The following is a 16,796-nucleotide window of genomic DNA, read 5'->3' on the forward strand; positions in this document are numbered from 1 at the left end:
TCTAAATTCTAAATATACTCACTTTAAAATGATATTAAACAGAGCCCGCCCTGTTTCTACAGTATCCCAGAAGGGACAAACACAACACTGGCTCTAGAGAGGTCCTTTTGCATTTTTTTTTTCTTGCAGCCACTGTAGGTTCTCCTAAACACTTTGAAGCTGGGTGCAATCTACAACCTCACCACTAGATGCTACTAAATGTTACACACTGGTCCTTTAAGTTCATGACACCTACAATTGATTGCAATAGTAACACTTTGTGATGGCAGGAACATTGATGTCAGAATACCCCGCCCTTCTTAAATCACTCCTGGAGAGTCCTCCTCTCTGCTGTCGATCAGTTTGTTTCCAATCACTTATTATCTATCTCCAAATAATGATTAATTTCCCACAGTAAAGAGTAGCCTGGTAGAGTAATGGGAGTTTCAGTGGAAGAGGATTTTGTTAAAATTCATGAAGAGTTGGAATGGAGGGAGTGTGTGTTTGACCTAAAGCTGCTGGTGGAGTTTTGCCCTGCAGCTGTGCCGACTGCAGCCTTCAGCTCTTTCCAGCAGACAAAAACAAACTCCCCCTCTCCTCCTCTCCTCCCCCTTCTTGGGATTGTCTGACACTCACCTAAAATTGCAACAGTATGGCACTTCCACTTTTAGAGGAAGTGTTAATATCATGTCTGACTGTGGAGCACCAAATATAGTCAGTGTGGGTATTCTATTATTATTTATTTTTTATTAGCAAAAATCCCCACATACACACTGCTTCAGTCTTACCATAAGAAAATGTGATTTGCCTTACTAAGGTGATCCTCCTTGCCGGGACGCACGACAAACATTGATGTTTGATGTTGGTGGGTGAATTTACAAATTGATGGCGAGAGAGCCATTTCCATTCATGCTGTCTCCACAGAGCTGAGTGGAGGGGTTCAACATCAATAGCAGGTGAGAAGTGACCAATCGCAGAGGAGAGGAGATGACAATGAGGCTTTCAGCAGAGAACAAATCAAGTTAAAACATTAAACTGGAGTAAACTCCTAAAAACTGAGCCAGAAGTAAGATAAAGGATAAACAAAACAAGTTGTAAAAGACGAAAATATATTATAATGAAATAATTGGGAAGTTAGTTTGCACATCTTGAGACCCTCTCCACTCTTTAATAAGACTTAAATAAGTATTGTTTTCTTGGTCAGTTTTGCTCAGCACTCCCTGGTAATTCAGACACCTTTAAACAGTTTCCATTTAGTTAAAGTTATACTTTACATGTAATTAACTTTATAACTAGACGTTTGCATGAATTCCTCTTTCACGCAATCTTACCATCATGTCATCTTCTTTACCCCATATGCAACTACATAGATGTCCTTTCTTTTAATTTCAGATGTTCTAAAAGACAATAATGTGATGTTGGCTTCCATTAGAACAATCAACACATAAGAGTGTACAAATGAATATAAATGTTGAACTTCTTAACTAAAGTGTAACCTGTGTTGTAGCTGCAGTGCATTCTGGTCCATTTCCTGCTCCTTTAGCGTGGTTGTTGAGTGTTGTTTGTCTCCTGTGTTTATTTTGAGTAACTAATGTGACCCCCAGTGTGTCACATGGTCTGTTAAGCCATTAAACACAGCGGAAGAAATTAAAAGAGGAGGTGGACCTATAAATGTAAAGCATATACTTTATAAAGTTTCAGGGAAGTTGTGTGATGTGATGTCAGACCCCGGCTCTGTGTCAGTTGTTGGTTGGGGGGGGAAGGTGTGGCATTGAGCAGCCTTTACCTTTGTTTAGAAACACAGAGGGGGCTCTGTCCACTTACAATGGGACTGAGAGACCAGTGTGTGTCCTCTTTGTGTGTGTGTGTGTATGTGTGTGTGGGAGGGGTGGTGCTTGCAGCCACACCCAGGCTGATTGGCTGAGGCCACACCTCAGCGTGGAATCCACTGGAGCCGGATCACATGTTGGCCTGCCTGCAGTCACAGGCAGAGAAAAACACAGTAAACAAAAAAAAAATGTATGCAAATACTTGATTCAAAGGTCGACCTGGATGTTGATTAAAATGTGAAACTCTCAGGATTATAACATATAACACAGACTTTTTTCATAAACCAATAGAAAGCTGGAAATCAAGGAATCTATATCCTGAATTTTATGTTTTTGGGTCTTTTTAAACCATCAGTTCAAAGTATTGACACATCCTGGCTACCATACCATGACTGCTTCTTTTGTGTTTAGTGCACCTGGTCTGTGCTGTGGGTGTCTTGATGTGTACTGATTAAATGAAGAGACATGGTCAGTATGTGCTGCAGTTAACTGTGCTTACCTTCTTCTAGACAAGCAAAAAGTACAGTGAGTACATTTACTCCAGTCCTGTACTTAATAAACTACATTCTATGAGAAAATACTAAATGTTTCTTTCTCTGTCACTTCTGTATGATGCATGTAGGTACTTTGCAGTTTAAACATTTAACAGACAAAACTTACGATGAGGTTACAAAAGTCAGTGCAATGTAATCCACCACTGAGTCCCGCCTGAACCAGTTACATCATTAAAATGCTGCTGACAAGTCAACATACAGTGTCAATAATTTAACAGTGTGAGAGAGAGAGAGAGAGAGAGAGAGAGAGAGAGAGAGAGAGAGAGAGACTGCTCTCCACACATTGAGTACTTTTACTGACTTAAAATGAATGTAATGTGAATAAGTTTTAACTTTTACTGTAAATACTGATCTTCTTTTACTCAAGTAATGTATTGAATGCAGAACTTTTACTTTCAAGATTGCAACTGCTGCTGTTACTACTTTTAGTAAAGATTGGGACATCTTTCAACATATATGTATATGTATATGTATTGATTCCTAGATCTATAGGCACTTTATATATTGGCTCTTATATATATGTTTTATTTTTCTCTATTTCTTCATTATTTTTTATTATAACAAATTTGATCATCTTTTGCATTGTACGAAAGGTAGAAAAGGTGCAAAATCATTTTACTATCACTTCTTGTTTCACTTCCTAAAAGTTGGCTCACACAGGCTGGCATGACCTTTACTAAGCTACGCTGGACCATCTCACACAAATGGCATTCATAGGGACACCCATTACCAAGATGTTTCCACTTGTGTTTAATCGAGTTGGATTCAAATTAAAGACATATCATGAGCTGAAGAGAACACAGCTGTAGTGTAGACATGAAAATCTCACATAGCCAAAATTCCTTTTAAAACCACAATGCTGAAAATTTCCCCAGAAATGCCGGCTGTAACCAATAGTTACGTCCACAACAGCTGAGCTCAAAGAGGAAGACAAAGAGAAGGAACCAGAAGAGAAGTCGTCCTTTATAACTTCCACTTGATGTTTAAACTGTTTGTTAAAGAGATTACAAAGTTATAAAAAAATACCAATTCTGTAGTTTTAAGTTCTCTTAAAGGGATTCAGGTACTTAGTGCTGAAACAATTAGCGGACAAATCAATCAGTCAGTCGCTAAAAAATTAAAACTGACACAAGTATGCTTGTTAATTGAATATCTTTGGGCTTTTTTTGTTAGAACATTATCTTGGGCTCTGGAAACCGACCTGTAATATTTTATATCCTAAATAAGTTTTCAGAAAAACAATCAATAAATAAATGAATGATAAAAGTTAAAACATTAATTCCAATCGTTGAATTTGGAAACCGAAATCGCCTTAAATTGTATCTTTTGCTGGTTGTGGTCATCATTATAGTCAATATTAATATGTCATTGAGTTGTTGGTTGACTGATGAATGTGGAAGCATTGAAGTTTAACCTAGAGCACATTCATTTCTTATTTCCTCTTTATTCACTTCACTAGTGATCGAACTGTGTCTTTCTTCACTTATCCTGTCTGATATGAATTTTAGACTGATGGAGACAAAGCTTTTGTACAGTTGAGCTTTTGCTTCTTTCGTTAAGTGACAAACGTATGTTCATACTGGAACATTTGGAACATTACTGAGGCCTACACATCTCCTCTGGATGGCGGGAAGTAGATAATTTACAGCTGTAGGAAATGTTCAACATTGTTCCCTCAGCTATTAATACGTTGTATAATATATTTAGGTTTATTTGTAGATTTAAATCTCATATACAGAATTGTGGGAAATGTAAATGTCTGAGAAAGGAAGTGGCCATCGATGGAAAATGGAGACAGAAAAGGAGAGTGTGTGTGTATTACTACAAGTGTGTGTGTGTGTTGAATCTTTCTGCCTTGGCACTCCCCACACCTCTCTCTCTCTCTCTCTCTCTCTCTCTCTCTCTCTCTCTCTCTCTCTCTCTCTCTCTCTCTCTCTCTCTGTATGTGTGTGTGTGTCTCGCTTGGCTTCCAGAAAAGGGTGTGTCTGCCTGCCTGCCGCTGAAAGGGAGGGAGGGGTCATTTCACGGCTACTCCTCCCTGCTCTCTCTCTGTCTCTGTTATTTCTCTTTCGCTCTCATTCCCTCACTGGCAGCTTCAGGATTAGGCCTTTGTCTCTCTGCCTCTCTCTTTGCTTTTTAATTTTCTATCTCTTTCAAACAGAGTATATGTTTAACCCCCCCCCCTTCTGGTAGATTTTTATTTTTTTGGGTAAGGGGGGGGTCTCTTTAGCCGGCTTTTAGAACAGAGGTAAATCTTCCTTCCTGTTTTTCTCTCTCGCTCTCTAAACTCTGGTGTACCATTTCCTGTCTTACTTCCTCTTCTACCTGTCTTCCTCCTCCTCTTCCTCTCTTATCTTTTCTCTTCCTTCTTCACCCCCCCAACACACACACTTTCCTCCTCATTCCTTCTTGCCTCAAATCCTTTTACAAATCCCCTCCTTTCCCCTACCCCCTTTGGCCTGGAAGTTTCTTTTTTTTTTTCTTTTTTCTTTTTTTTTTACCTTGCTCTCACCCTTTCCTCTCTCTTCCCTCCCCCTCCTGTTTCTCTCTGCCACCCCCAACCCCCACCCTCACACTCACACTACCCCTCTTGTCACCTCATCTTCTCCTATCCTCCACCCCCCCTTTCCTCATCTCCCAACTCTTCTTCTATTTATCATCTATCCCTCCTTCCCTCTCTCACCTTGTCTCTTCTTCTTCTTCTCTTCAGTGCCAGTCGAATCCTAAGCAGAAGAAGAGTGCTGCCGGTGCCCAGAAGAAGACGAGGAGCCCGGCCAAGCAGAGCACAATGACCCAACATCAACAACAACCACCGCCGTTGTCATCGCCGCCGCCGCCAGAAGAGGAGAAGAAGGAGGAGGAGGAGCCGACGACAAGGCCTCGGCGACGGCGGGAGGAAGTGGCGACCAAGTCTGTGAAAGAAGAGGAGGAGGAGGAGAAGAAAGAGGGCGAGACAGACATGCCCTCTGTACAGATCAAACCAGAGCCAGAGGAGATGGAGTGCACGGTGAGGAGGGGGAGGCGTGGTGGATGAAGGCGATTGGTTGATCTGTTTGGGAGAACGGAGGGGGGGGGGGTGTGTGTGGAGGATCTGTGGGTGAACAAGCAGAAGGATTGATGGAAAGGGATGGATGAGAGTCAGGTGGTTGTGGGCAGGTATTGAGTATGATCAGACGTGTTTGATCACGTCAAGTTCACACTCCACACACTCAGGATTAAATTCAGACAGACATCGGAGGGGGATTTTATTTGGAATTTGATATTCATCTTGGCAAAAACCATCATTACAAATGAGTCAGTGATTATTAGATCTTTGGGAGGATTTCGCCCTCCTCGTGTGTGTTTGTCATGCTAAACCAAAGTCAAATACAGACGAGTGACAAATTAAAGGTAAAACCAGTACAGGCTTAAAGTGAGGGGATCTGGTGGCTCCGTTATGCTGTGGGGGGCATTCTGCTCACATGGTTTGTTGTGAGTTATCACCAAACATTTTTAACCTGATGGGAGTGGTCTCTTCAAGGATGACAGTGCCCCTATCCACAGGGCACAAGGGGTCACTTAACAGTTGGATTAGTATGAAAATGATGTGAATTATATGCCATGGCCTGCGTAGTCATCGGATCTCAGCTCAACTGAACACCTATGGAAGATTTTGGACTGACGTGTTAGACAGCGCTCTCATCCACCATCATCAAAACACCAGATGAGGGAATATCTTGTGGAAGAATGGTGTTCATCCCTCCAGTAGAGCTCAGAGACTGTGGAATCAATAACAAGGAGCGCTGAAGCTGCTCTGGTGGCAAATCACTTTATGTTGGCTTTTCTTTGAATTTGTCACCTGTCTGTAGTTCCAACATTGAGTAACCAAAGGTAAAAAAAAGTAGCACGCACACAAAGATCTTCAGGATAAAGTTGACGAGTCTCAATTTCACCGATTTATTCTGTCGTGTTGATGTTTCAGCCTGGTGGCCTTCATCATAGCATGGAGAAAAATGGAGGCCATGTCATTTGATAATATGATAATGACTAAAATCAGGTGTAATGGCAAATATATGATTGACGAGTCCTGAGGTTGCAGGTTGTGCCATATACAGTCTGTGTTTCCATATTTTGAAAGTTGTTCATATCAAACATTTGAAACTAAAATCATCCTTCAGTCCAGCAGGTGTCAGTGATTATACTTCACTGGGTATCAATTTGTTAAATATCAATACAAGTCTCGCCTTTATTTGAATTTAAGGAGGTTCAGATTTGATCATTATGGCCTCCATTTCATCATTATTCAGGAAACTCCCCCCTTTAATTTTCCAACTTTTCTTCTATTTATCAATCTTTCCCTTCTTCCTTCTCTTACCTTGTCTCTTCTTCTTCTTCTGTGCCAGTCGACTCCCAAGCAGAAGAAGAGTGCTGCCGGAGCCCAGAAGAAGCAGAGAAGCCCGGCCAAGCAGAGCACCCTGAGCCAACAACAAAAGCAACAACAACAACAACAACCATCACCGTTGTCATCACCGCCGCCAGAAGAGGAGAAGGAGGAGGATGCGGAGACGAGGCCTCGACGACGGCAGGAGGAGGACGGAGGCGAGGAGGAGTGGGAGGACGTGGCGACCAAGTCTGTGAAAGAGAAGGCGAAGGAGGGAGAGACAGACATGCCCTCTGTACAGATCAAACCAGAGCCAGAGGAGATGGAGTGCACGGTGAGGAGGGGGAGGCAGGGTGGATTAGAGAGGAGGGGGGGGGGGGGGGGGGAAGTCATGTCATTTGTATACTGGGTGAGTGGGTCACATGGTAATTAACTTCCTATCATGATTATGCTTCACTGGGTATCAATTAGTCAAATATCAATCCAAGTCTCTCCTCTCTTTCAATTTAAGGAGGTCCAGATTTGATCTTGTAGATTTCCTTTTAAATCTAATCATACAGGATCAAACCCTTGGTTGTGTGATCCGTGCGATCACCTGACTGCTCATGTCTTGTTTCATCATAACTTACAGAAAAGTTAAGAGTTTTTTTTCGATCTTTTTGCATCATCTCTGACCTTGGATGACCCTGTTTTTGATCTTGGCATGAATCGGTTAAGAATTTATCAGACCTGGGTTTAAGTCAGCCTTTAGGTGGAAAAAAAGCATTAAAAGGAGTTTTAGGAGTTGATGTGCGCATGTGTCGTGTCAGGTACTGGTGAGATGATACAATCTTATCTATTTAAGTAACAGATACATGAAACAAGATTTTCCAGTCTGGACATTTATCATTATGGCAATCATGTTATCTTCAGTTTTCATGTCTGAATACTCCTAAGGAAGTACCATGCGTGGGAGGTGGATGTGGCAAAGTTGAGCCAGGTTCAACATATTTGCCAGGCGAGCATGTGTTTTTGGCAGTTCCCTCTGTGCTCGTTTAAAAATGAATAAGGGGGCTTTTTCCACGCAGTGCTGTTGTTTGTGTGAATGGATCCTAACTCAGGTCTGGCACTTTAACTGGCTTTGCAGATGCCTGGTGAAGGTACATGACGGAAACATGGTGTCTATAATAAACTCAGTGTTGATAGTCTGTTCAGTGTACAGGTCTGTAAAAACACTGCAGATTCACCACAGTTAAAGATACAGTTAAAGTGACCTCTCCATAATTAATTCAGCTATTTTTCAGTCTCACAGATCCTTGAACATGAACTGTGAGACTGAAAGTTCATGAGCTGTGGCATGAACTTTTCATAAGGGGACAGCACCATACAACGCTTGCCACACCTCCGTCATAATGCTCAATACTAAGGGTAAACATTTCAGCTGCTGCTTGTCGATATCTCTCATGAGCAAACATGTTTATACAATGACTGGTGTAGTTCTGCGGTTTAGTAGCAATGTTTTTACTTTGTGAAAAAACCACCCTGACATTTTAGCTGTGACAGGTCAGCAGTGAGTTTCTATCTCCTTGTCTTGTACATGGAGTTTGTATGTGAAGGTGTCATTATCATTCCATCATTAACATGGAATTTTAACAGGCTACATGAACTTTACCTTCGTAATCATGTTATATTTGAAAATGTTTTTCTAACAAGGTTTCCTCAAAGGTGGGTGTTTCGTGATAAGTCATCACTCTAACAAATCAGTGATATCATATCAGGCATTAGTCATTGTTCCACTTTATCGCCACAGACTTATTTAGAGGCAGACGGATAGGATAGATAAGGACTGAGCACATAGAGGACTGATCGAAGGGGAAGGACTGATTTGAAATGAAAATATTCTGGGTAGCGGACTGGTAGGCGGAGAACAGAATGAAGGATGAATGGTGGATAGATGGACATCTGTAGATAGATGGAGTCTAGGAAGTGCAAAGAGTAAAATTGATTGAAGGGTAACTGCAGAGATTGTTGGAGGAGCGGGCGGATGAGGGAGGGATGGGTCGAGCAGAGTGCGCCGGATGAACAGATGAGGAAGAGGAGATGTTTGGTGACTGTTGTGATGAAAGTCAGCAAGAGCAGATACTTATGTTTTCATGAAGCTATAGTAGCTATCACAACACATGCTAATTACCCAACGTTTCCTCTGCTGCTGCTGTTTATTTCCAACAAACTGGAATCATAAAAATGACACTAAGATTTTTTTTTTACATTTTCACTGAGCTAATTAATGGGTTTAGTCTATAAAATATTAAAAACTACTGAAAAATGCCTATCATGATTCCCCAAAGCCCAAGATAATATCTTCAAATAGCTTGTTTTTTCTTGGCAATAGTGCAAATCCTAAAAATATTTGGTTTACAAAGAAAGAAAAAATGGCAAATTTTCAAATTTGATAAGCTAAAACCAGCACTTTTGCTTCATAGATGATTATTCAATCATTGAAATTGCTGTTGATACATTTTCTGTGAACTAATCAATCAACTGGCTGAATTATTTTAGCACAAAATATCCAAAAGTATAATTTTCCTATTGGTACAATGGTAGGTTGAGAGGTGATACTGCAGGCCTTTTGACAGCAGGTTTAGCAGGTCCAGATACTGAGGAGAAAGCTTTGAATGACATGACATTTTAACTGCTTTGAGCAAAGCATTAACCTCTTAAAGCCAACAGTGAATGAACAAATTAAACCATGTAAATGTGAAGCGAGGCACCTCTAAGGGAAAGAAGCACCCTGCTGGGCTTCTCTGAGTCTCTCTGCTGAGTTGACATGATGTTGTGAAGGTCTGATGTTGAATGAAAATGACTGATGGATGGATTAAACACATAGAAAGTCAACAAACACTTGATTGCTTTCACATTGTAAAGCATGTTGACATTTGTGGTTTTGTATTTCAAGCAGCAAAGTTGACCTTTTGGTTTGTTTTCAATCGTGAGTGACTTAAAGGGAGTGTACCGGTAGAACGAGCTCCAAGCTCCAAATAGTGAGGAGGTCAGATGTCAAAGCAGAGCCGCAGCATCCCAACAAAGTGACTATGTGAATCATTTTGAAGATAATAGCTCCCCTTAAAACCAAACTCCTGTTGGGGGTTGCTCTGCATGTTGTCCTGAAGCCCCTGTCATTTTATTTCTCAGGATCTAACTATTTGACAGTATGCTAATAAATTAAGCTAATTTGGAGCATAGAGCTACAGCTTTTTCTTTGATTTACACAGAATCAGAGTTTCTCTAGAGAGTAGGGGGGGCTTATCTTACAGTCTTTACAAATGACTTTCCTACCCTCTCTAATATACTGTACTTGTCTCAGGGGAGTTGAGCAGTGTAAATAATCCTAAACATTTCCTTATAGTTTCTTATTTTGATAATTTAAGGAACAAAATACGGCATTTTGCATCATCATGTAGGTAATTCTAAACTATAAAATGCAATTCAGAGAATAGAATTTAAATATGTGAACTACTACTACTGCTTAATTGCTGTTATGATAAACTATAATTACTGTTAAACCTGACAAAATGTGCAGTCCAAGCATTAAAATCCTGGCTAAAGTGATTGGAACAAAATAAGATGAACAAACATAATAGCAAAATACCTGCACATTGAAGATGTTGACTCCCCGCTGCTAACACTGATACTTAAACATATCTTAGTTCGTTAGTTTCTTCTCATAACCAGTGTCCCTCTTTGTAAAATCAGTTTGCCAGATGTTGTCATGATTTTCCAGACTTGACACAGGATGCAATTTTAGTGTTTTTTTTTTTTCACTGGTGCAGCTGCATTGTAGACTGATGATCTGGCAAGTTTTGGAGCTGTTTTTGTTGTCTTATGTTGCATCACCTTCATTTGATTGCAATAATTGTAAGTGCATTAAAATTTTTATAGCGGATAATTACAGCAAATTGGGATTCAAGCTCATCCAACTCACTTGTGAAGCGGTGTGTCAGTGATTCAGCCATTTACAGACCAAATACTCAGGTGTTTGTGGCCTGAATTCACACACATAATTAAAGAGTTTGTCATAATAATGATAAATCTGTTTTGTTTTTGTTAACTTTTGAAAACTTTGGCCTGGTTTTCTGCTTACCGGGTTTGTCCTTTTAATTTAATAGAGGGTAGATAGTAACTGGACTGCATTTATATAGTACTTTTTCTAGTCTTCCAACCACTCAATTGATCTTTAATAATACATTTTGATTGTGGATTATAAGAAGTATAATTCCTCTATCATTAGGTTGTAAGATCAATTTGTCAACCTTTTGTCTTCCAAAAGGCCACATTATGTTCTCAACTTGAAAATTTACCTGGCCAACGACTGTTTAGCTGCTGGCTGGGGCGCAATGATTATTGGTGGCTAGACTTTCTGAATGCTAGTTAAATATAATCATAAGTAATAAATGCTTTGTGAGTGTTTGCATGACGCCCTGACTGAGCTCACAGTTTGACAGCGCAGGCATGTTGCTACACCTTTGACATTTCTAGCCTTAGTGTTAAGCTCTGTGTACCCGGTTATAATAGCAGACAGACAAAGGTATAGAATAAAGGGTGTGAGCCGTAATAATACGGTGAGGCTTGTCAGAGTCACAGGCAACCTATAGCAGCCTTTCACTCAGCCTTCATGCAGAGGGAGGAGGAAAGGGTGTTGTCAGCTAGAACGGAGGACGGCTTGAGGTATAAAGAAATGAAGCCGTAGGGAAGAGAAGACGCTGAGAGAAAAAGAAACGATTTGATGGCAAGGACACAGATGACAAAAGAGTGCAGATGGAAAGAGGAGAGATAGAAGAAAAGGTGGAGAAAGTGGTGTGTGGACAGTCAGATAAGCACTGGCTGCACTGCAGGATTATGACTGTCATCAATTTCTTCTTGTATGTGTTGCCTTTGATGTTTTTTTTTGTTCTTCATAATGTTTCCCAGTTGGATCAGTTCAGCCAGCAGCAGCAAGATGCAGACTGAGGCTACCTGTCCCCTTTGGTTTTCATTAGGAAAGCTAACAATGATAAGTGGAGAAAAAACAGGGCAAGTAGAGGGATGTTTTTGTCCATGACCAAAAAAATCAAGGTCCTGCACATCAGGTTTTTGGGAGATTGGATTGGAAATGAGAACACACACACACACACACACACACACACACACACACACACACACACACACACACACACACACACACACACACACACACACACACACACACACACACACACACACACACACACACACACACACACACACACACACACACACACACACACACGCCACATCAAATCCAGTATATGATTTCCTTCAGGGCTTTATGCTAACACTTTATTATATTTGTAGTTTTATATTTAAATATCCTGTAGATTCATTAAATATGGAATTAATCGAACGCGTCATATTAATAAATCAATCAAATATCTTAAGTGTATTCATTTGCCTGAGTAGCACATTTCCTATCATCCACCACCTTCACTGCCAGCAGTGGCAGGTGGTGGCAGCAGAAAAACTCGTCCCTACAAGTACAAGTCCCGAGGCCGCTTGAAATCTTTATATTTACTATGTCATTCAGTAGTAGTGAGGCGGTTTTGGTCATAGGTTTAAGCACTTCAGTCTCATGTACAGTAATGAAAGGAGCGCGGTTCAGTGTAGTTCAGCCATCAATCATATTTAACTCAAAAAAAGTTCTCAGATGGGCTCCCTGTCATGTCAAATGCTTGTCTGGGGTTTTTTCAGCTATCTGTCAAACACACTGAGGAGAGATAGGAGGTAAAGTTAACAGGGAAGTCATAAGCAGGACATGGAACCGGCTGTTTCTCATCCTCAGCTGATACTGACGGACTGTAGCACCTTTTAAATTTTTAGAAAAACTAAAAAAGATGGGCTATGTGTATCTTTCAATGTGGTTTTAAGTCAGAGACAGAGGTTTTGTTGTTTCTAAGTGTGTCGCTGTTCATTTAGGTTAAAGCCGGTTTTACGATTGGTTTCAGGCACGTGTTGGTCATGTTAAAAGGTAGGTTGAGCCTCCAGGGAAATGAACACATGTTCATAAATGTCAAAAGTGAACTGCATGGTGCATAGATATGCAAGTCTTTAGTGAGATAATTTAACAGTGACTGAACAGTTTGTAACAGAGTAATGAACAGCTTTCACCTATGCAGAGGCTGATAAATTAGTAATACTTCACCAACTAAGATTAATTTAAGCTAATAAAAGGTGATTCATATTTTGTTTGCGTCACATTCATGAGAAGGTTATCATTTTCCATTTAGGTGGTATTACTTGTAGATACAATTGTGTTTCTTTTGTTTGTTTTTTTTGTGGTGCACACCTGTTGTTTTGTCCTTGTTGCAGCAAACTTTTGGCCAGTTATAATAATCCAGCAAAGATATGCTTTTAGATACAAGACCATTGTTTCTGCTTTAATTTGATTGGTTCACACTATCTACAATAATCACAATAATCAGGAAGTTTGAAAACGGGGGGAAAAACAGACATGTCTCAGCCATCCTGCTGATGCACCTTTTATTGTTTTTTCATTCATGACTTTTGTGAGGCTTTACTTATCAAGGAAGCAGGCACAATGTTGCATCATACCTGCCAAGACTTGTGCCAAAGGTCACGATACATTCATTACCTGCTCTGTCATCATTTACAACAGACCTTTTCCACCAAAATGGAAGGCTATAAATCTGTTCTCACCAGTGTAACTAGTTATACTAAGATGGCAATTACAAGTTGCCCCTGGCTCTGTGATGGCTGGATGTATGTTTCAGTAAAACTCATCACACAGTACAAGCGTTTGTCTGTTTCTGTTTTCTAGTTATAAAAAGCAATCAAGGGTGTCAAATATTATGGGTCTCTGGAAAATTTATGTACCACTCTTTTTTTTATAGTTGCACAGTCATCTCCGACACAGACCTTCTCTCACTCGGCAACTATGCATCAAAGCATAACAACATGATGTGTGGCATTCCCCAAGGCTTAGTACCGTGACCTCTTTTATTTATGTTTGCATGCTTCCATTTGGCCAAACGGTAAAATCATAACCACTTTTTCAGACTTTATTAGAAAAAATACTTTAGTCCTATATATTCTCTTGGCATGTGCATCTTCACTTTTATGGAGGCACAGTCACCTGACAACAAAAATAAGAAGATTCACATTCAACACACATTGTTTTTTTCTTGTTTTTCTTTTGATTTCACACTTTTGCTGTTTTTTTTTCCTCACTGTCTTTTCTCACCAATCTGTGATTCCTCATTAAATATGGACACACTTTATATGCACTGTTAGTACTGTTCTGAATATTAATTTATGTCAATACCCATAGAGTCATTTGACAATTCTGTATCTAAATATGCAAAAAAAACAAAACCAAAACTTTTAATTAGAAATATTTGAGATAATATAAACATTGAGCAGGTATTTGCCATTTTTCCAATGATTCAGTTATTATCCAACAATTCTGTTATCTCAGTAGATCATTTATTTTGCTGAGAAGAAGAACCGACAGGCAGATAATGTACAGGAAGTTAAGCTGAAAGTATGGGTAGTGATCGATGAAGCAATTGGAGAGGATGCAGTGATGGTCTTGTAATTCGAAGATCACTAGTTTGACCCCCGCAAGAGCCAGACAGCCCACTTGCTGTTAGGGCTTCAAACTAAACTAAAAGAAATGAAATATTTCAGGGAAAAACAGCAATATGTCAGACACAGCGTTGGTTAGTGGGGGGAGGGGGCTGGTAGAGCCTTGCCCCTATGCGTGTGTTGTAGTCATGGTGTGGTTTGGGTTAGTGAAGGGTGGGGGCTGGGTGGAGCAGTATTGCCTAAGGGATCATTAAGCAGAGGGTGTTTGTGTGTGCTTGTGTGTGTGTGTGTGTTGTGTGTGTGTGTGTGTGTGTGTGTGTGTGTGTGTGTGTGTGTGTGTGTGTGTGTGTGTGTGTGTGTTTGTGTGTTTATGTGTTGACCACACCTCAGTGGCTGCCTCGAAACATTGGGGAGTGGAGTTTCCTGTCCAAAGATAAAGTCTCCAGGAAGCAGATCCTCTTGGTATTCACTCCGTTGGGAGCTAACAAACACTTAAACACCTCACATTAATGCTCCGTGTCTCACTTTAAGTCTGTGTCACTATTATCACCTGTTTTTATTAGAGGTATAAAATAACTCGTGCAAGAGTATTGTTTGTCTTCTCCAAAATCTCCAGAGAATTTTACGTCCCTTTTTTTAAACAGGATGTGATTTTTCCAAATAAAGCAGTCTGAATACTTGATGATGATGATGATGATGATGATGATGACTGTCGTAGACATTATTTGAAAATATTTGTGTACAGTGGCCCCTAAGGACAAGACACATCCAAGAGTGAAAGCACAAACATTAAAAGAAATTCATCCATAAATGCTAGAAATGCCACACAAATCAAGACACAAATATCAACTTGCTAATAACATAATTAATCGTGTGGAGATTCTGACCCCTGCATGCTTTTTCTGTGTGTGTGTGTGTGTGTCTGTGTGTGTGTGTGTGAGTGAGAGTCGGTCTATGTGCTCAGCTCAGCCGCAAAGCTCTGCAATTATTTACTTGCCATTAGCCCACTGACCCAGCATGTCTTACGAAATTGGAAACACCGCTGATTGCTCGCTGGTGATTGGCTCCTGCTGTGTGTGACCGACATATGTGATCAGCTAGTGATCACACAGAACAATGGGGAACAGTACAAAGGCCGACTATAGGAAATACGTAAAAGCAAAAACTGAGGATGTATGCCGGTTCATATGGTGATTAAGTCATTGTTGCATCACTGGGAATGCGATGGAGATATGTGTAGCCTATGTTTCTTGTAAAGACATTGTTGTGAACTCAGTGGGGCTGCTTAAGGATTATTTCCATTATCTATTAAGTCAGTCAAGTCAAATTTTATTATAACATATTTCTCATATAATCACCCTTTTAAAATGAAAAGAAAGTGATTAAATTGATTAGAGTTAGGCTGGATGGTTCATGCTCGTTAACTAGTGGTTGCTGGTATGTCAGAATGGGGTCAAAGGTCATTCTGCGGCCTCATTATGGCTTTGCGGCAGAAGTTGGCCAAATACTTTTTTTGGCGATCTTTCTATTTTATATATCTCTCTCTCACACACACATACACACAATCACACACATAGACACACACTTCCTGTATTTCATCTCTCTCTATCTATCTCCCACCGTTGTTCGTCTACTACTCTCTCTTTCAAACTCTCACACTTGACTCTTCTCTTTCTCCCCTTTCTCTCTTTCTCTGTCTCCTCTCACTCTCTCTCTCTCTCACGCCCTAATAGGATATGTCGAGGGAGGCTCTGCTTCCGCTCGCGCCGTCACCATGGCAACCGCGGCTCTGGCGGGAGTTGCCGAAAAGACTATGTTGCCTGACCCCTCCCCCTCCTCTTTCCCCCTCCCTGCCTCACTTACTCCTCCCTCCTCCTCCTCCTCTTCCTCCTCCACCTTTCCAAACCAACCTCTCTCTCTCTCTATTTCTCTACCTCTCTCACTCTCTCCCTGCCCCCTCCTCTCTCTCTCTCTCTTTCTAACTCACCACTTCAGCCAATGGCGAACACACACACACACACACACACACACACACACACACACACACACACACACACACACACACACACACACACACACACACACACACACACACACACACACACACACACACACACACACACATACACATACACACCCACACACTGAATACCTGCCAGCACAGCACAGTGAATAGCCCTGTAATCTCTCTCTCCCTCTCTCATATACACACTAACACACATTAACACACACAAACACACAATAAGGCCCTCTGTGCGTGCGTGTGTGTGTGTCACTGATGTATGCACATAAACAAGTCAGTTGTCCTCCTGCAAACAGGAGCACTCATGCACAAAGTCAGGCCCCAACACACACATACACAGTCACACACACACACATGTACACACACACTCTATTACTCCCCATGTGTTTGTGTGTGTGTGTGAGAGAGAGAGAGAGAGAGAGAGAGAGAGAGAGAGAGAGAGAGAGAGAGAGAGA

The 16,796-nt window shown here is 40.8% G+C and overlaps 1 protein-coding gene across 1 annotated transcript in view; it reads left to right on the forward strand.

Annotated features, from left to right (window-relative positions):
• The window catches only part of klf8 (Kruppel like factor 8), a 76,115-nt gene that overhangs the window by 31,282 nt on the left and 28,037 nt on the right, over positions 1–16,796 (forward strand). The window contains exons 2-3 of the mRNA XM_062433204.1: positions 5,073–5,369; positions 6,745–7,056. Of these exons, the coding sequence (XP_062289188.1) occupies positions 5,073–5,369; positions 6,745–7,056 (609 nt within the window). The remainder of the gene's footprint in view (positions 1–5,072; positions 5,370–6,744; positions 7,057–16,796) is intronic.

This window comes from Scomber scombrus, chromosome 14 (genome assembly GCF_963691925.1).
Source record: "Scomber scombrus chromosome 14, fScoSco1.1, whole genome shotgun sequence".
Taxonomy (NCBI): domain Eukaryota; kingdom Metazoa; phylum Chordata; class Actinopteri; order Scombriformes; family Scombridae; genus Scomber; species Scomber scombrus.